At 48.5% G+C, this 20391-nt stretch overlaps 2 protein-coding genes across 2 annotated transcripts in view; both read left to right on the top strand.

The window, feature by feature from the left end:
* PCSK6 (proprotein convertase subtilisin/kexin type 6) overlaps positions 1-16543 on the top strand; it is a 106295-nt gene extending 89752 nt beyond the window's left edge. The window contains exons 14-19 of the mRNA XM_034784903.1: positions 254-450; positions 2631-2718; positions 7840-7943; positions 11614-11743; positions 13504-13616; positions 14756-16543. Coding sequence (XP_034640794.1) covers positions 254-450; positions 2631-2718; positions 7840-7943; positions 11614-11743; positions 13504-13616; positions 14756-14883 — 760 coding nt within the window. The 3' untranslated portion in view covers positions 14884-16543. The remainder of the gene's footprint in view (positions 1-253; positions 451-2630; positions 2719-7839; positions 7944-11613; positions 11744-13503; positions 13617-14755) is intronic.
* A 3549-nt stretch (positions 16544-20092) lies between these two features.
* The window catches only part of SNRPA1 (small nuclear ribonucleoprotein polypeptide A'), an 8241-nt gene continuing 7942 nt past the window's right edge, over positions 20093-20391 (top strand). Inside the window, exon 1 of the mRNA XM_034783496.1 lies at positions 20093-20242. Coding sequence (XP_034639387.1) covers positions 20161-20242 — 82 coding nt within the window. The 5' untranslated portion in view covers positions 20093-20160. The remainder of the gene's footprint in view (positions 20243-20391) is intronic.

Here is a 20391-nt window from a genome sequence, read left to right as displayed (position 1 = left end):
GGGGCACTTCACCGCTGAATTTCCGCCAAAGACCCGGAGCGGAAGGACCCCCGCCGCCGAATTTCCGCTGAGGACGGCAAAATGCTGCCCCCCCAAATCCTGCCACCCTAGGCGACTGCCTAGGGTCGCCTAGTGGAAGTGCCGGCCCTGGGCGTTGAGCGCCCTCCACTCTTGTTGGCTTCACTGGATGCATCTGGCGGAAGTGAGCCCTCGGACATTGATTATATGCCTGGTTTGTTTAATTCTTCTCCAGGGTGTGTGTGAGCTCATGCCCTTCGGGGTATTTTGGAGACAACGCAAGTAGGAGATGCCGACGATGCCAGAAGGGGTGCGAAACCTGCACAGGCAGGGGCCGAAACCAGTGTACATCTTGCCGACGCGGTTTCTATCACCACCAGGAAACAAATGCATGTGTGGTGTTCTGTCCAGCTGGGTTTTACGCCGATGAAAGTAAGGATGTGAACCGTTTATAGACTGGAGCATGAGAATGTGGGGGGTGGGTTTTTTCCCAAATGAACACGAATGGAAGAATTTCAGAAATCTAAAATGTCAGGGTGGAGCCTCCATGTGACAAGCCTTTGATCACCATCTAATAGGCAGACCTCTACTGCAGCCAAGTTGCACTGTCGCTGCTACTAGTGATGACAACCAGAATGCTACAGTAACGTGAGCCAGTGCAAGAAAAAATGCACAGTGCCTCTTCAAAAATTGGACTGATCCTCCTCATTATGAGGCACACGGTGATAAAACTCCCAATGCTTTACAAGCATGAACTAGCTTAACCCTCACAGCGCCCCTGGGAGGTAGGACAGTATTATAATCCCTGTTTCACAGGTGGAGAAACTATGATGCCAAGGTCAGAGTCATAACTGTCAAATGTGCCCACTAATGTTTTCATTTTGGGGGGCCTGACTCAAGACATTTATGATCTGATTTGAACAACTCCAGTAGACTGCAGAGGGAGCTGTGGATAATGAGAACCTCTCAGATTCAGCAGCCGAATCAACCTCTCAGAATTCAGCCCCCAAAACCTGAGGCACTGTTAATGAACAGTTCTGGCCACACAGCCAATCAGAGGCTGAGTCTGGGTTGGAACTCAGGCATTCGCCCAGCTCCAGGCTTAGGGTAGAAGGTTAAATGAGTTAAGCACTTAACTCCCATTGAAGGTCAATGAGAGTTAGCTCATGTCTATGCTACAAAATTAAGTTCCTCTAACACACGTGGGCATACAGCCGCCGCAGTAATTACATCGCTTGTGCGTGGCTGCGTGTTGCTCCTTGTGTCAGCAGCCCGTGTCCTTACCAGGAGCGCTTGTATCGACTGTACTGTCAGTGTGGGGCATCATGGGAAGGCTCCTGAAAACCAGTAACAGTCGACATAAACAACACCGTGTCTACACTGACACTGCGTTGCTCTAACTACATCAACCTTGACTCTTGTGGAGGTGGAGTTATTAAGTTGGTGTAGTGGGGCAGTTATGTTGATGGGAGCAAAATTTAAGTGTAGACACTTCCATCGTTAGATTGACATAAGTTGCCTTGCGTTGACCTAACTCTGTAGTGTAGACCAGCCCTTAATTGCCTAACTCACTTAGATATCTTTGGAAAATTCCACCCTTAGTCGTTATTTCAAAGGTGGAAATCCCAACTAGAGAAATGTAACTATTAATTGCCATGGCTGCAGTTCAGGAGGCATTATTATTATTATTTATTATTATTCCACCTGTCTCGCTAAGGTGTTTTGCTTTGGATCACTTGCCATGGAGGGGGTGGAGAAAGAAAAGAGGTAACCAATGCAAGCCATTGAACAGAGAAAAGAGGGGAATTTAAAACAAAGTGACATTTCCCAATATCCCATTGTAAATGCTGTTTCCCCCCTAATATTAAAGGTCACATTTGTGAGTCTAACGGCTGGAATGTCGTTCCTCTCCCAGCCCTTCCTGCCAATACTCCCTTTTGTTCCATTGTGTCTGTAATGAGTAGCCATCGACAGCACTGTGAACATTTTTAGTAAGTCCAGCTGTGGGCAGGAATAGGAATGCTGCTGCTTCACTTTACTCACATGGTGGATCGACATCAGTCTATACTTAATGTATCCATGAGGCCCCATCAGCACAAAACACCCCATGGAAGTCAAGGCGAGCTTTGTCTGAGTGAGGATTTGGACAATCTAGAGCCCAATCCAACTCCCATTAAAGGCTCCCATTGATTTTAATGAGAGTTGGATCACGCCCATAGCATGTGTAAGAATCCACACAAATTTGTGCAGCTTCTGGACTATTGAAATGTATGGGGATAATTTGATATCCATGAGAAGCAGCATATATTGAATCAGAAACATCATAAAACTCCTAGCTGAGTTGGCTTAATCAAATAAGTATTTACTGTGTATGTGTCCCTCTGAGTTATCCACGTAGTCTGAACACCACCCATCTGTAGGTCCTTTTAATAGAAAGGGTTCACGTGTATGACGAAAATGCTGTTCTACCTCTGTAAGCTGTTGCCTGCAAATAGCTGCTGAACTGTGGGACTTTTCAACTAGTAAGATCTTTCTTGTGCATTGTGGCCAGACTGCTGCTTGCATCTCTCTGGGCAGATTTTATTTACGCTGACTTTCTTTGTTTCTAAAAGGTCAAAAGCTCTGTCTGGAATGTCATCAAAGCTGTAAAACATGTGCTAGTGATCCAGATAAACGTATTCTATGCAAGGATGGATTCAGGTAAAATTAACTTTCAAAATGTTTGTCTCTATGTTAAACTAAAGAAACTGACATGAAATCTGCACATTCTGATAAATCAAAAAGCGGAATTTAAAAAATAAATATTTCTTTTTCAATTACACTACGACAGTGATCCAAATTGCCAAAAGCCAGGAAATTCAAAGGAGGGAGCAATCATTATATAACATAACTCATCCTGTAGCTCAGTGTTTCCCACACTGGGGTCGTCGCTTGTGTAGGGAAAGCCCCTGGCGGGCCGGGCCGGTTTGTTTATCCGCCACATCCGCAGGTCTGGCTGATCGTGGCTCCCACTGGCCGCGGATCGCTGCTCCAGGCCAATGGGAGCTGCTGGAAGCGGCACGGGCCAAGGGACGTACTGGCCACCACTTCCTGCAGCTCCCATTGGCCTGGAGCAGCGAACCGTGGCCAGTGGGAGCTACGATCAGCTGGACCTGCGGACGCGGCAGGTAAACAAACTGGCCCGGCCCGCCAGGGGCTTTCCCTACACAAGTGGCGTCCCAAGTTTGGGAAACACTGCTGTAGCTGAAAAGCACTATGTACATTCCATCAATTTATCTACAGCACTCATCACTGTGGTATAGAAGTGCCATGTTGCACGTATAGATAGCCCTGAGTGGCCCTCAGATGGCACTGCTAAGTAGTAGTAGTATTATTTTATTGTTATTGTCACTGGTAAAGAAAAGTCTCATTTCCCCATCGTTCAGGGTTGATCCAAAGCCCACAGAAGTCAATTTAAAGCCTCCCGTTAATTAAATGGGCTTTCGATCGATGGTCTTTAGAGTGGTGTAAATCTGGGAGTAAATCCATGGCAGTCAGTGGAGTCAGTCTAAGTGAGAGGAGAATCAGTCCCAGATTGTTAGCTGACCACCGACCACCATTTTGACTTGTGTCTTTGACGTTGTCTACACTCTGAAGATGCTTTGCAATATAGATATACTGGTGGAGTCCCCTAGTGTTAGACGTGGCTTATGTCAACAGAAGGAGTTTTTCTGTCAGCGTAGTAACACCGCCATCCCAGATGACATTGGCTGTGTCGACAGAAGCGTTCTGCTGTCAGCGTAGCGGCGTCTGCGCTGCGGTTTTTGTGGGCATAACTTTGCTGGGGGTTTTGTTGGCTAGTGGGGTGGTGCTTCCACACCCCTAACCGACAGAGCTGTGCCGTGAAAACTTTATTGTGTAGACCTGGCCTCAGTCTGCTAACAGGCATGGTGGTATCTGTCATGCTCGCGTTACACCTAGTCCAGCCCCTGTTAAGGTCCATGGGAGTCGGAGCCAGGCCTGTTGTCTGTAGACGGGCCTACCCCTGCCAACTGCCGAGCACTATCGTTGATGACTGCTGTACTGATCCAGGAACAGGCTGAGGTTCACTGGTTGAAGTCTGGATCAGGGACAATGGACAGCATGGACATCACCAGGAGCTGAGGGTGCTCCTGTGTCTCCCACCTCATTTCTGGCTATCACTGGCTCTTTCTCATTCCCTTAATGCTGTCTGATTTAAATTCCCTTTGCTGGGTTGGTTTATAAGCTGGGCTGGGGGTAGGGATGTGGGGAGGACATCTAAAAGGAAAGAAGACCAAATAAAAATGTTTACATTGAATATTATACAACGTACGGTTTCCACATGAGCCTCAGGGAGCTCCTTCAGAACCTTCCCCGGTTCAGCACGTCCCCTGCAGCCGATTTTTCAAAACAAGGGATGTTTACCTAGAGACAGGAGTTATTGGGTTGATCCTATAAATATCTATTTTGGGTGCATTTAAAATGCATACTACAAACACAGAGGTCCCTTATTTAGGCCTTATTTAAACAGGAAAGTTTTACCGGTTATACCAATATAGCTATACCAGTCTAGCTGTACAGATATAGTTACACCGGTACCAAAAGCTCATGTGGGCACTCTTATATGAGTGACTTGACTTATTGATTTGTTTGTTTGTTTAATTTTGGTAGCTTAAACCCTTCCCAAGTGACATAAAACTAACCTGAAAAAGTCACACTTAGACTGGAGTCAGTGTCCCCAGGGAGGTGAGGGGTGTTATACTGGCATAACTATCGCTCCTTATGCATGGCAAGCCGGAGTCTCAGCTCCTGGAAAAACACATACTCCACCCCCCCCCCCTTGTTAAATCAAGATGGCTCCTTTGGGGCTAACTTGCACTGGGCCCAGCCCTACAGTGAGAGGAGGTAGAAAGGCAGCTTAGAGCCACTGTTGTCTCTTCTTACCCCAGCTGTGCTGGATGGGAGTTCAGTGCTACTGGGGATTGAGGGTGAGGGCTCATTTTCAGAAATGTCTTTGGAAGCCCAAGTCCCATGGTTAAAAATTCTCCCCCATTAAAGTAAAAGTGTGAAACTGGGATGTTTTGTCTCAGTGTTTGAAACTGGAAGTGCTGAGCCCATGTCACCACTGTCCTGAATTTGGTTCTCCTCTGCTGGCGCGTGTGTAGCTGTCTGATTCAGTCAACAGACTGTACTTGGACCGGAGTGACTTTTTTAACAGCACTGCTTCACAGAAGTAAAAATCACTAGCGCCGAAAGGTTCTACATTCCCTCAGAAAAGGGAAAGGGGAACCGGTTGTCAGGTGTAAGCCATAGAAAGCTATCTTTTATTGTCCAATACCCTTTTAAGCTGGGAATCCAAATCCTCTCTGTCACATTAAAGCACTAAGGGCCCAACAGAAGCGTCTCCAATAAGAACTTTCTGTTTCTGCTCATTTCTGAAACCTAGAGAACGGTCCATGAGGGGGCTTACGGTTTTTCAGAGCACGGCTGAGCTGTCAATCACATCTGGTTTGCGAGTGCGGCAAAGCCTTTTGTTCGGAGGGCTTTGTGTTAAACTTCAGATGAGCCCAGTCTGGATCAGAACTCCTTGGATTTTGGGTCTGGGCTTGAATTTCTGGGCTTGGGCCCATCTCTGATTAAAAACACACTTTATACACTGGACACACTAAAAGCTAAGTCCCAGATTCTCCCACCCTTATTCCCATGCAGTAACACCATACTGCACACGCAGCCCTGTTGGTTCCAACAGGAGTAATCACAGAGTAAGGGCTGGTCTTCTACGTATTGTGAACGTGGCTGGCAGGATCCGAACCCAGATCATTTGCACACGTGCTGTTTCAAAACACAGTACCTTTGCGGTCCATATAATGGCCACCAAATACTAGTGTAATAAAGTTTCGATTTAATCCGTGCTAGCTGCAGTAACTGTGGATGCTGCAACACCATCCAATCCATCCTTCCTGTAGGTAGGACCCTGCTCTGCTCAGCTGAGAGCAACTGCAAGGCTTGTGGCACCTTATCCTTGGAGGATACATTGCAAAGTTCGAGGCCCAATTGTGATCCCCATACTCACATGAGTGAGCAGCCAGCGCCCTAGGACAGCACAGTGGGGGCTGCCACAGGGATCCAATTGCTGGATTGGAGCACAGTGAGGGGCCGGGAGTCCCCATGTGGCCTCGGGATTTAGGCTGCACGACTCCAAAGGAATTCCTGCTAGTCTTCAGAATCAAACAGTACTGAGAAAATAACGATGATTTATTTGTATTACTGTAGCACCCCGGACCCCCAGGAATGGACCTGGACCCCATGGCACTCACACCGAACAAAAACCAGTCCCTGCCCCAAAGAGCCGGCAGTCTCGGCATGAGTCACTAATCAGTGAATAAAAAACAAACAGCTTAATTCCTCCAAAGCCAGGCATCCTGGTAGTAAAGAAGAAACACCCTCTACAAGAGAGAAACCCTTGATATGATCTCTCTGTCTTGCAAAGGTCTAACAACGTTCTGCGTTACAGGCCTTTGGAAGAGTTGGGCCGGCTGCCCATTTTGTTTTTAAACCGCCCTTTGCTCTTGAACATTTCATTAAAGATCCTGGAACAGGTTTTTTTGAGGGTGGGTCCCTAGAAGGACTTGAATGTCTTCTGAAGTGCTGGCTCAGTTCCAGATGCCTTCTGCCCAGCTGGGAGAGAAGGCAGCGGGTAGTGGTGCTGTGCTTTTGTATTGCACGTGTTTTTAAACGGCAGTATTGTTTTGGGCATTTGTGTATTACAGTAGCACACCGAGATCAGTGCCCCGTTGTGCTAGGCCCTGTACACAAACACATAGCGAGAGGCAGGCTCTGCCCTGAAAGAGCGTACACTCTAAACAGACAAGACAAACAAAGGGTAGGGAAGCAGAGGCTCGGTGGGCTAAAGTGATTTGCCCAGGGTCACGCGACAGGGTCAGTGGCCAAGCTGGGCTAGAAACCCTTTCCGATCCTCAGTCTATTGGGCTATCTGCTAAACCACGCTGCCCCCAATAACACAATATTTGGGGGCAGGCAGAGGGGGCCAGGGAAGTGCAGATTAAAATAATCTTCACTTTCTTCTTGTGTGTTTAGGGTGATGTCCTGGAAAGGACCGTAAATCAATTATTAACGCTCCAATCCAGCAATTGGATCCCTGTGGCAGCCCCCACCAAGATGTGACCAGGGCCTGAGCTTGGTATCAGTGAACCAGACTTGACTGACAGTCCCTTGGGCCAGCTGGCGTAGCTTAGAGCAGCCTCTGGGGCCAGACATAGAACCAGAAAACCAACCCCTCTTCTCTGCTGCGCCGAGCAGATCTTGGCCAGCGCAGAAAATCTGGCTTCCTGGGCCCAGTCCTTGGCTGCAGTCATGGAATGCAAGTTGAGGTGTACAAGGGGGGGGGGGGGGGGGGGGCCTTTAAGCTATAAGCCACAGTTGTGCTCCTCTGATCCTGGCCACGCTACAGCAAGCCAATCTTTTGGCATAAGTAGCCTGAAGGCTGCCCCAGGAGGGCCTATTACAGATAGGGGTGCAGGAAAACACTGGTCATGCTCCCTGCATCAGAGCAGGGAGGGGCTGGTGTTGAAGCAACTACAATGGCTCTGTGCCACATAAGGATTCCCTTACCCAGAGCAGATCCTATGGAGACTGGGTCTGCTGGGTTCACTTTGCTTTGGGGAAGGTGGTACGAAGCTGTCTCAGGCTGCCCAGTCGTTACAAGGAGGCTTGTATTAAACCTCTTGATGGCGAAATCACTAGGGATTGGGGGAGTATTTGTGTGTTTTGGTAAAACTTTCTCCTCTGCTTTTCCAACAGCCCGTTAGGAGCAGGCTGTCTCCCGGAATGCCAGCCAGGCATGTATTTCAGCAAAGAGACCCGGAAATGCGAGAGGTGCCACGCGAGCTGCCAGACATGTGTCGGTACGTTCTTCATCTGCACGGGGTCCCGGGCCGTTCCTCCAAACAGCCTTAAACCCAGCCCTCTGTGCCTAAGCCGTGAGCTCGCTGCTCTGCAATGCAACAGCACCTGTGCCTGGCCTCGAGGCCTTATTGCTCCTTTAGAGCATAAGGTGTGCTTTGAAGCAGAGTCGCTGGATCAGTGCAAAAATTAACCCAGCAGCTTGTGGAAGGAAAAGAAACGGCTGTGTGGGCTCAGGGCGTTTCGCTCACTGTGCAAAGCCCAGCACAGCAAAGGGAAAGCGTCCCACCATGCTGCTTTTCCACGGGGATTGCGGCCCCGAGTCTTTAACAGTCCTTTTCAGGGTGTTTGATAGGGTTACCCCTATTGAAGAATTATCTCCACGTGCAGGAGGGGCTACGCCTGTGACAAAGCAATGCCAACCAATCCAAGACTTGGTTACTGCTAGGCTGGTTACCTGCAGGGCATGGCAAATCAAAGGATCTGCTCCACTCCTTCCCAGAGTAACCAGAATATAAGGAATGGATACCCCAACATCCATCGAGATGCAATCTCAGGCCTGAGTTCTGCTCTGCGGCCCTATATAACAGCTCTGCTCAGCAAAGCAAGAGGAAGCGGTGACATGGGAATTTTTCCATCTTAAGAGGGAGGACCATTGAAATGGCCCTCTGCATCCACCTCACAGTCCCCAGCGTAGGAGCACAGCTGGGGAAAAGATGTGCAGGGGTTAGGAGAGGGTGCGCTATTCCAAACTGCTCCCATAGAGTGTGACTGCAGAAGAATGTGAGGTTCAGCAGCCCTTGTGGCTGCTCTAAGTTACGCTGGGGACTCAGGCTCTGATCTCCAGTAAAGACGGTGTAAAGCTAAGCTTGAACACAGTAGAGACTTGAGACGTGGTCTCCTGCTATCTGGCTGCAGAAGGGGGGTGCTTCGTGGAGGCTGCACTCAGCTGAAGGAAAGGCAGATACTCTGTTCTGCCATTGGAGTGCCCCCGCCGCCATACTGACTGATTTTGCTGGAGAGCTGCGTTACAAGAAGCTGGGTTCTAGTCCTAGGCTACCGCATCCCTTCCTCAGCCTAGCCAAGGCAGTGTCGTGCGCTCGTCTCTGCTGCCTCTGCAGAGTGTGCTAAGGCCTGGGGGCTTGTTACCAATACGGTCTAAACCATCTTGGGAGCGTTTTCATGAACTTGCAAGACAAATGTTCATGCAGGATCAAAACCCAGCCAAAGGATGGGGCAGTGTCATTTATCATACATGGTTAATTTCCTAAGACAGAGTCCAAAATATTCATTGATCGTGTTGGGTAAGTGCGATGGGGAACTGATTTTTAGTCCCTTAAGAAAATTACACCCTTTCTAATCCTTATTCCAGACAGTGTAAATACAATTCACCACATTCGTTTTTTTTCTAGCCTTTTCATATGTTTCCCTTGTTCGCATAATCATTTCTGAAGTTGCTTTTGCCCCATGTATTGAAGGCCTTTAGTAATGTTGTTTTAATCATTGCAGTATCTGTGCTGTGGAGAAGCAAAGGATGTCTCTTTTCATTGCTTTCCCTAGCACCCCTTCTACTCACACAGGCAACCTCAGCTGGCCTTCTGGTCACTTACCCTCTACCGCTAGCTCACCAGCCAAATTACATCCCTCTCATGTCTGGTAACTGTTTTCAAAGAGAGACACTCAGAACACTGGTGGTTGCGCAGGAGGTGAGGCCAAAGTCATGGTAATCAACAGTCACGTTTCAAGGCACTGGCTGACCTGCAAGGATCTGGAAGGAATTTTTTGCCACCCTTCTATAAGCCAGGCCAGCCTAGCAGAGTGAGGCTGCTGCAGGAAGGACCAATGCTGTACACGGGGCTGTCACTGGAAAAGGGAGAGGGTGGAGTGTCTACATGGGAGGGGAAGGTAGCAGGAGACAGAGCCTCTCAGCAGTGGGGAAGGATGGAGCAGAGATATGAAGGGAGAGACGCTGTGGGGAAGCTGCCCCCCCGCCCTTCCCCCCGCCCCCAGCACTGCAAGTAGCAGTGAGATGCAGGGCTGGAGCTCGGAAGGGGAGTCGGCAGAGCAACACTGCGACCTCAAAGCTCGAGTGTTCGCCGAGCGAGCGCACGTGCAAAGTAGCCCTAACATCGCTGAATGGCCATTTGCTTCAAACAGCCCGGCCCACATTTTTGCCAGGTCAGAAGAAATGGCTGAGGTCGGCAACAGTGTAGCAGCAGACACCGGTCATGCATGTGGGCCACTTCTGGGTTTCGAGCCCATCCCCGCCTCCCAGTTGGCTGCTCCCTGCCCAGTTGGGTCCATCCTACAGTCGATAGGAAGCCTCTCTTCCCTGGGGCCAGCAGGGCTCTGTTCCCAGTGGTGCAAGTGCCGCATGGCTTCTGCCCAGGGCCGTCCTTACCCATATGCAAAGTACGCAGCTGCGTAGGGCACCAGAAAATTTGGGGCACCCTGGTGCCCTGCGCAGCTGTGTGCTGCTCCAGCCCCTGCTCCACCTCTTCCCCATGGCCTCCGCCCCCACTCTCCTGAGGACTAAAGCTGGGCCGGGTCTGCACTCACCAGTGGCGGGAAGTGCAGCGGCCCGGCCCCAGCCGCGCCACCGGTGGGTGCTGGGGCGTTGTTCCCTCCCTGTTCCCCAAGCCAACCCTGCCCCCCCCCCCCCCGCGGGTGGGCTGTGTAGGGCCCCAGAATAGCTAGGGACGTCCCTGCTTCTGTTGCCTGGGGGAGGTGGGTTGGATCTAGCTGCGCTTGTGCTTAGTGGCTGGTCGTTCGAAAGGCCACCAGGTCCAGCAGTCATAAACCCAGGTTTATGATGCAGTGTGGATGCTAAAGTGCGGGCTTGGAAACACCAACTCCATAAGCCCAGGTCCCATAGACCCGGATTTACAATGCAGCCTAGACATAACCCGAAGAGGTTGTGAGGAGTAGGGTGAGGTGGTGCCCCTTGCTGCCTCCTGGACACAGCATTTGTTTAGGTGTGTTGTGGAATGTTGATTTTCCTTTCCTCAAAGCGTCAGGAACTGGCTTCAGCCGGAGGAGGATGCTTGTGCAGGAAGAGAGGGAGAGATTGGTGGGCTGCGCTGTTACAGCAAACCCTGTGACCTTCCCTACTTACAGATTTTCCTGCTTGTCTTTCCTGCCATCTTCTCCTGGCTCTGAACCTTCCCAACTGAAAGTTAACCATGTGCACGAAGGTCTGGCCATGTAGGGGACAACGCTGGGCTGGTACTTTGTCTTGGTGTCTTTGCCTGGGGTATCTAACAGCAGGGTCAAAAACACTGTCAGAAAGTCAGTGGAGATCGGAGGCTGTGGGCACTTGAGGGCTTGGCCAGTGTGCGTGCTCCTAAAAAATGTCAGGCTACACTTAGCTGCACATCCAGGCCTGTCGGCATCTCTTGAAGGTCCTTTCTAGCCAGGCTGTTGGGTTAGCTGGGTCTTTGCTGGGCCTGGGATGTGGGCATGAGCTGAGGAACCATTTAGAGTCCAGCTGAACCATTTAGAATCTCAGGCAGCTTGTTTATTCTGCCGCAGCCTTCTGGAACGGAGCAGACTGCTGTATGTATCCTAGTCCCGAGTGTCCCTGGCTCCCGTCCGACACAGTCATCGTAACACAATGTGGTAATTGTCTTTGTAGCCAACTATAATATTTCATGTCTCCCTTGTTCTCCCTAGGGCCAGGCAAAGAGGCATGCATACAATGTGCCAAAGATTTCCACCTGCACGAGTGGCGCTGTGTCCCTGCTTGCAGCCAGGGGTTTTACCCTGAGGCGGTGCCAGGTCTACCTTATAAAGTCTGCACAAGGTACAGTATCCTCTTGAGACCTTTCCCTTTGAAGTTAGTGTGATGAAATGCACAGGGAGCCATTCTTAATAGCTGACTGGATACATCGGCAATCGGAGTGGGGCTGCTGATAGCGTGTGTCACAGGGAACGAAGATAAAAATCCTCAAAACAACTGGCTGGTTGATGCTGTTTACTAGACCGACTAAAATAGTCAAACAAGCCCTGAGCTTTCGGAAATTCTTCACCGGAGCTGATTTTTCATGTGGGTGACTAGTGAAAAGTGTCAGCGTGGAGCATTCTTAGATAGTCAACTCCTTGGGGACCGTCTGATTGTTCTATTTGTACAGCGCCTAGCACAATGGGGTCCTGGTCAATGACTAGGGCTCCCAGGGGATACAATAATACAAATAACAAATGAGCATAGTAAGTCCTGCCTCAGGACCAGGAGGCCCTGGGTTCTAAACACACACCAAGCTTTGGGCAAATAGGCACCACTGACCCTGATGTGGGTTGCTGCGCTCTCCTTCAAGGCAGATGTTAAACCCTTATGGCTGGGGTGAAAATTAATACTTCTACAGTGCTCTTTGAAAAGGGGAACTCTGGTAGTCAGAAAACAAGGGCTGGTGCCTGAAGGTATGTTGAGCATAAACTAACTGCTCCATTTGCCTTCACAACCAGTTCTCTAGCAGTGTTTAACGCATTCCTTTGCAAAGCACTGAGATGGCTTGTGTAGGAGAGGCGCTGTAAGAAACCAGATTCTAGTCCATTCACAAACAGTAGTTTCTTGACCTAAGTGGAGACTCTCATTGAATTTCACCTAATTATATGTAAGGAATAAACGTTACTATTTAATAGTAGAACCAAATGTTCTAATTTCGCCAGGTAGTATCAAACCCAGTCAGCAGGTTTCATCCTTTTGGGAGGTTTCATCAGCACATCTAAATCGTGTCTCCTTTAGACAGGAGAAATGTCTGACCTTGCTTCTTTTTTTTCTGTATCGTCACCTTCCGCTTTAGCGCTTGAACTCTCTGTAGTTGATCCAAGCTGCCTTTCTTCCTCCAAAACCGGAGTAAAAAAAGTGATGCAGTGAAGAGATGTTGCACTTATTTATTACCAGACAAAAAACTCTGAAACTGGAGCGTACATATCGTTAATTTAGAAACCCTGGGGATGTGGCAATTGTCCCCCGAAACAAGCATTACTGATCATGGCATCTCTACAGGGCAGAGTTAAGCTTGCTTAGGAGCATTAACTGCATTGCTGTACTTTAACATGGCTGGGTTTCTTTTAAGTTTTACCTCTGGATGTAAATTACAACATTCCTGTGTGGTTTTTAACCCTTAAATTCCCGATGTGTGTTCTCCAGCATAATGTTTTTTGTCTGTGAGTATTAAAAATAGCTTTGTTTTAATCTTTTTGTTAAGAAGGTGAAGGAGGAGGGAAATAGCTGGGACCTCTTCCCCTCTCCTCCTCCCCCCCCCATCACAGTTCCCCAAGGCCATCCGAGTATGGCAACTTATTAATCACTACTGACCAGAAACAAATGTGAAATGGAGGCGAAAGACTCCCGTGTCCTATCACCAGCCCAGTAAGAAGTTCAGCCCCTCATGGTTCAAGTTTTCCAAAAAGAAAGGGGCTGGTTCAGTCTAGATGTAAGTGGGTTCAAATCCATTCTCTTCAGTGCCCTGAGGCTGAATTTGCCCTATGGTCTGTCGGGTCTCGACACACAAATGGTTGTGGTGCTGAGAGAAAATATTTGTGCGCTTGTCTCTTTGTCAGATGTGACGACAGCTGCTCAGCTTGTGAAGGCTCCAGGGATAACTGCGTCAAGTGTAAGGAAGGTTTCAATCTGCGCATCGGCTCATGCATCACAAATGTAACCTGCATGGATGGTACGTAACGAGAGGGTAAACATGGAATAAAGACGCCAGGCTGATACCCCAGTAGCACAGATGTGTCTTAAAGCTGCCCTAAAGGGGTAGCTGGGGATTCCCCTGTCATCGGGGGTTCCCCAATGGTATAAAGTAATTGGATTCAGCTCTACATCACCCTCCCCCATCTCTGTAAATGCTGCTGTCAGGGCATGGCCAGCGCATGCTGTGCTCTGGTTATTCAGAGCCATTGAGCGGCCCATGGGGACTATTCCAGCTGGCATTAGTTAGAGCATCCCTGTGGTTGCACTAACTTACACTGGCCCAAGGAGACAGGAAGGCTGAAAGGCAGCTTAGAGATACGTTTGCCTCCCCTGGTCTCCACGCACCCTGGTGCAGTCGAAGATTGAGCCTATAGATTGAGTACTCTCTGTACAGGGACCTGGGCCCAAATCCTCAGTCGCATTTAGACTCCATTGATTTCATGGAAGTTAGGCATCTAAATATCTTAGAGCATCTGGACCCTCCCCTTTCTATAGGTCTGCAGGGTGCCTAGGATGCCGTCAGATAATAATAATAAAAAGCTTCCTAGAATTCAAGTGGAACTGGTCTTGGAATCAAACCAGAGAATAGATGAAAGACATGTATAGGGACATAAGGAAAAATCCTTCAGCTGCACTTTTCCCAATTATCTACATTCCCAAGAAGCCCCTGGCTGTAGTCAACAAAATGCTCCTGATTCTTCATTCTTTCCTCACAACAAAAACAGGGAGAATGTTGGATGCGGTGATTTCATATTTATGGAACGTATAATTGACCTACTCGAATTAAATCAAGTTACAGAATTCCTGACCTGAAACAGCACTATGATTTCTCCCATCTACACAATGATTGCTATAGAAACACAGGTTACCCAGCAAGGCTGATAAGCATTTGCTTATTGCTCAAGTACACACACGTGTTTGCATTTCATTATATTTCATCCTCGGACTAATTCTCCCACTCATCGCAAAGTGTCTCCATTCCTTTATTACAAACAGGTGGCGATACCCCTAAAAAGTGACTTCTTTTCAATTCTCTCTCCTCAAGCACTGGAACAAATTGCATTGCCTGTTACCTGTGAGGGGTTGTTTATTTAAAATGTTAATCTGTTTTCTCAGATTCTCCTATTCCTGAACGCAGCCCCTCAGCTTTCAAGACCCTCTGTGAGATTGTGAAATCAAAAAAGCTCTGTGAAATGAAGCTATTCATACAGTTGTGCTGTCAGACATGTCTCATGGCTGGATAAAGTCCATTATCTGCATCCAGGAATTCCATCACCCTGCAAGTCCAGTTTGCCAAACCTTTAGGACAAAAGTTTATTTTTTCAACTTTGGGAGAGTTTACATGGTGCTGCCTAACATCAGTTTGATAGCTTTAATATCTCTGTCAATTTGTTTCTATAGCAACATAATGAATAGCATTAAATCTAGGTAGGATCTTATTCTTGGTAATTAAGGCCTCAAAGATACAAAACAAATGGCAATATTAATACTCTCAAATGCTTCTCATGGATGGGGACTGATGTGTGATCTAGACACCTCACCTTGTTTCTTAGTCAAAATCCTTCTGATTCAACCATTCCAAGGGCATAGCAGGAGATCAGGACTCGAAAGCACCACGGATTTCTGTGTCTCTGAGAAGAAGAAGCTATTAATGGTTAAACACTTTCTGTTCTTCTATGTTAGCTCATGACTGATAAAAATCCACGTTACAAAAAAAGAGTAGTACGGTATTTTTCTGTTCTTTACATATGTTAAATGATGAACTGTGTAATCTGAACTAAATAATCCGCTCGATGAAAGCTCTAAAGCAAAGTATTCAGGTTACTCGTTGGCTTCTGTTGTTAACTGTTTCTGTCTGGCCATAAATTTGACAATAACTGGAGACTTGAGAATCATATTCAGAGTTGGTGTAAGAGGGACAATCCAGTGCCCCTGCTAGTGCTTTTGGAATTTAGCCCATAGTGTCTGTTGGGGCCCTCAACCTGCCAGCTGTTGCATGCAAGTGGATCCATGTCCCCGCACAGAGCCACACTGATTCAGTGGGAGGCTGGCCAGACATAAGGGTCCATCCACATGGTTCAGGAGTCTTATTTACTGAATCCATTTCTCTTCTGAAATAGTGATTAAGTGGTTGATGAACTCCGTTCTAATAATTGAAACCTGTTAGGTTCTTCCTCTCCTAGCTAAATGAGATGGTTTTCCTATATTTTTACCCTCCAGCACTTTGCATCAAAGCCTCTTTTATATGACAACACTTTGATGGACTTAACACCTCTCTCTAAGAAATCCCAATGCCGATGATCCGGTCAGGAAACGCCTTCCCTATCCAGCTCAGTTCTCTAAAACAAATCAGAATCTCTTCACTCTGTCTCCAAACAGAATGTCATGTGGTGTTTGTATAATTGTTTAAAGTTTATTTGGCTATGTTGTCCTGAGATTTTTTTGTAATAACTTATACTGTATTTCTCCAGAGATTATTAATTATTATTGTTATTATTTTTATGGGAAGTGGGGAATCTTTTATGTGTCTTATTCATGTGTTTCCCCTTCTCCGGGACCTCTGTTGCCAGACTTTATAAAGATATTCTTTTCATAAGACATATGTAGACGATACTTCTTATGTTGCATGTTCTGATTTTCATTGTTAATAGTTTTAACAAGTTCAACCTTCTGCCAGCGAAATTCACAGTAAAAGCTTTATCAGTTCTTTATGAAGCAGGAAGAATCCGTTTTTTTTTTAAATTCAAATTATTTTCACCCTGTCTGGGCCTGTCCAATAAAACCTCAGCCAGGTGAACAGGGGATGGCCAAATGTCATTGTTCATAAAACTGAATGGAGCAACAAGCACGTAAAGGCAAAGCTTCTATGAAATGACCATAAAATTAATAAATTGTTTACATCTACTGATGAGTGAGTCTGTACTCTTTCCAAGATGCCAAAGTAAATGGATTTATCTTGTCATTCAGGCCAGAGTTAGATCAAGTCTGTGATGTTTCTGTGAAGTCTTTTTTATTTTGTTGGACACAGAAGCTGGATGGATCAGGGTCAAAAGTCAGTTGTCCGAGATTGTTTGCTGGGGAGTTAACTATGTACTTACTACTGGAGATGCATTTCTCTGCAGAGGAGCACACACCCATTCTCATTAACTATTACCAATGGCTTGTACCTCCAGAGGAAGCTCAGATCACGCAAAAATCCAAGGTACTTACTAATGATGATTTGCGCATTGCACTTTTCATCCTGAAGGCTCCCAAACGGCTTTGCAAACCTGCATACAAACCACACATAGCATGGCAGCTAGCAACACACAGCAACGGGACGGGATTGTCATGGCAGAAAGTGAAGAACATCTTATCACATTTAGGTAGGCAGAACAGAGTTACCCAAGTTGGAATTTGGCCAGGACCTAGAGGTGAAGACCCCTCCACCTAAGAAAAGTTCTAGGCAATTTTTAATGAGCCCTGGTGCTCAGGACCTTGCTTTTACGCTGAAAGATCTACGCTCCAGCAGTATGGTGCCCTCTAAGGCCAGGCTGGGGCATCGTTTCAGTACTGATTCCAAGAGAAACAAATGCCCACCACTACTTCCTGCAGCACCTGGCTGTTCTTCAGTTCCCCATCCAGGCACTAACCCGGACAGCCCTGCTTATTTGGTGAGCTCTGTTGGAATTGCAGCACAAGGCGATGTGGCTGCAGGCTTTGAACTAAATGAAAGTAAAAGCATTATCCTATCACTGCAGCCAGAGTACGAAACCAACATGCCTTGCTGTAACAATCTAACTCCAGAGGATGGGACATATGATATATCATTGTGTTGGTGGGACAGTTCAAATGGACTCCCAGGCTCAGTACGGCTTTACTGTGGTGGTGTAGATCCAATTTTTGACATGGCGAAGGCCTGGCTTCTTTGTTTGCAGGTGCAAAGCTTGAGTATTTGCAACTTTTGTCAGGTAGGAAAGGGCACAAGTGTTCAGAGTTGTGCCTGCAGTTCAACTGTGGGTGCAAATTGTGTAGGTGTTTCCATGTGGAATTCAAGGTGGTGGTTTTAACTTAGCAGGCCCTAAAATGGTCATTTACTTGTGCAATTACTTCTCTCCCCATGACTTACTGCCACAGGTGAGATTAGCAGAGGTGTTCGAACTGGATCTCCCTCCGTTTATTTTCCCTTGGTGAAATTCAATGGCTTGCGTTATGCAGAAGGTCAGACAAGACAATCACAAGGGGCCCCTTCTGGCCTTAAAAATCAATGGAGTTTTGCCATTGACCTCAATGAAGCAAGGATTTCACCCTATGAATCTATAAACATGATGAAGCTGAGTGGGGTGTTCTCTGTGAGGGGACCTGGGCTTTGGAATCCACCCCACTGCGGGCCACCAGGATCCAGATTTGTTAACCTTTTGGGCCTACTGCAAGGCCCGTCTTTTTCCTATTTGCTCTACAGCTGTTGAAGAGGGGGCCGTCTGGGGGGTTAAATTTATGGACAGCCCTTTGTTCATTATGTTTGTTTTGTCATTTTTAATTAGCGGCCAGGAGTCTGGGGCAATGGATGGTTGGGTGCCTAGAGCTATGCTTTATAAACTGAAGAAAGAAATTAAAATTTGCACTCACAAATGGGAAGATACCCCCTCAAAAATGTTCCACTTTGTGTATAAATTTAGATGTGTTCACATTTACTGCATAATTCACTGTCTATTTCTAGTTCCTTTTGCTATATCGTATACTCGTTTTGACCAAGTGGCAGAAAGGGAGTGGAGAATGATCACAAACGCTAAGCCAGCTCCTCTGCCTCTCTCCTTGCATCCCCTAAAGCATGGGGTATAACAAGGAGGGGCTAGAGAGGGACAGTGGCTAGAGTGTGATGCTCTCTGCAATTCCCATTTGGCAGATTGTTCCTTGGGAGCCACCAGTTTGTTAGAGTAGCCCCCCAACTCTACCCTGAGTGCAGGGCCAGGCAGCAAATGAGGGAGCTGATCCAGCTCCCAGACTGGACCCACGTCCCTGCTGTGCCCAGCAGAGAACCTGCCCCATCAAGTCTTGCTGCACCAAAGCTGTGTGGCCCCATTTACAACTTAGTTAAATGTTTCCAGAACCTTGAAACCCGACGAACAGCCAATGAGCTAATCACATGTCAACTTTCATTTTAAAAAGTGAATGTTGGTGAGTTCCCCACATAAAGTGGAAGGAAATGAGTAAACGGGTGGGTGCCTTTAACAAAGGGGTGACTGTTAAAAAGTGCATCGTAGCTTGGACACAAAGGGAGAATGTCCCAATGCTGCCGGCAGCATGTTTCCAGCTTAGCTTTCAAGGCCTGGAGACAGCAGCTGGTGGTAGAAAGGCCAACGTAACCTTAGCAAATACCTGAGCAGGAAGGTGTTTATGGGGACTGATGTTGTTCAACACCAACTTCCGGTGCTGTGTTTGAACTAAGCAAGAGCAAGCATCCGCACTTGTAATTGGAGGTGGCGGGGGCAGTTGCTGAACTGATGGTTCATGTACGTTCACGCTGGGGGAAAGGTGTGGCATCTGTTCAGATCCAGCTGTATCCAAAGGAAACTGCCGTTCTAGCCAGGATGCCGCCAGGCATTTGTACAGAGGAAGTTCTCTCACCCTTCATTACTTTCAAAAGTGGGGTAGAACAAGGTGTTAAGCAGCGCAGCACTCTATGGTCTCACGATGCACCCTGATCCTAGGGTGACCAGATGTCCCGATTTTATAGGGACAGTCCCGATTTTTCACACTTGCTGTCTGGTCACCCTACCTGATCCTCACTGGCAGACAGCCCGACTATCCTAGTCCTGGGTCACCCCCCTAGTCTGGCAACGCGCCTCGCTCCTCGCCTGATGTCTAATGCTAGGGCACCACCGTGTGGGGCTCCGTGACGAGTCCGTTCGACAAGAGACAAATATTATTTTTGCCACAGAAAACTCCAGGCGTCCAACGAGGGGGTGACCAGCCAGCCAGTGTGAAACACCGGGAAGGCCGGGGGTGGGGGGGAATAGGAGCCTATATAAGAAAAAGACCCAAACATCGGGACTGTCCCTATAAAGTGGGGACATCTGGTCCCCCTACTTCCCCCTGCCATCTCCCCCTTTCACCCAGGCAGCGCCAGCCAGAGACTGGGATCCCAGGCGAGACCACGTGTCAAGGGGGGCTGGGGGGGCTTCCGTTTGGAACACTCGAGGCTTTACCTCGTCTCCTAACGTCCCCCAGTTTCAAGGCCAAAAGGCGCCGGCCGGAGGGTCTCACCGAATGGCGCCTGCAGCGGGCCCGTCGGGGCACCTCAGTGTACGCAGATTTCACAGCTTGAGGGACAGAGTTCAAGGGAAGGGGGAGGGGGGAGCTGCCTCCGTTGCTATGGCGATGGCAGGCGGGGCGCAGACGCGGGCGCTCGTAGGCTCGGCGCTCGGCCCGTGCCTGCCGGCTCGGGGTCTCGGCGCTCGGCCCGCACGGGGTTTGTCCTGCGCAGCGCGGCGCTCTAGGCCGCGCGGGACTCGGCAGCGGCGGGTGAGGCGCGCGGCAGGATGGTGAAGCTCACGGCGGAGCTGATCGAGCAGGCGGCTCAGTACACCAACGCCGTGCGGGACCGGGAGCTGGATCTGCGCGGTGAGGCCCCGACCTCGGAGCCGCGCGCCGGGGGCGAGGCCAGGCGAGGCCTTGCTCGGGGACCGGCCCTGCCCCGGGCGGGGGTGGAGAGAGGTTCGGGCCGGGGTGTGTGTGTGTGTGTGTGTGTGTGTGTGTGTGTGTGTGTGTGT

Source organism: Trachemys scripta, chromosome 10 (genome assembly GCF_013100865.1).
Source record: "Trachemys scripta elegans isolate TJP31775 chromosome 10, CAS_Tse_1.0, whole genome shotgun sequence".
NCBI lineage: Eukaryota > Metazoa > Chordata > Testudines > Emydidae > Trachemys > Trachemys scripta.
This window is presented reverse-complemented; position numbering and strand designations above follow the sequence as displayed.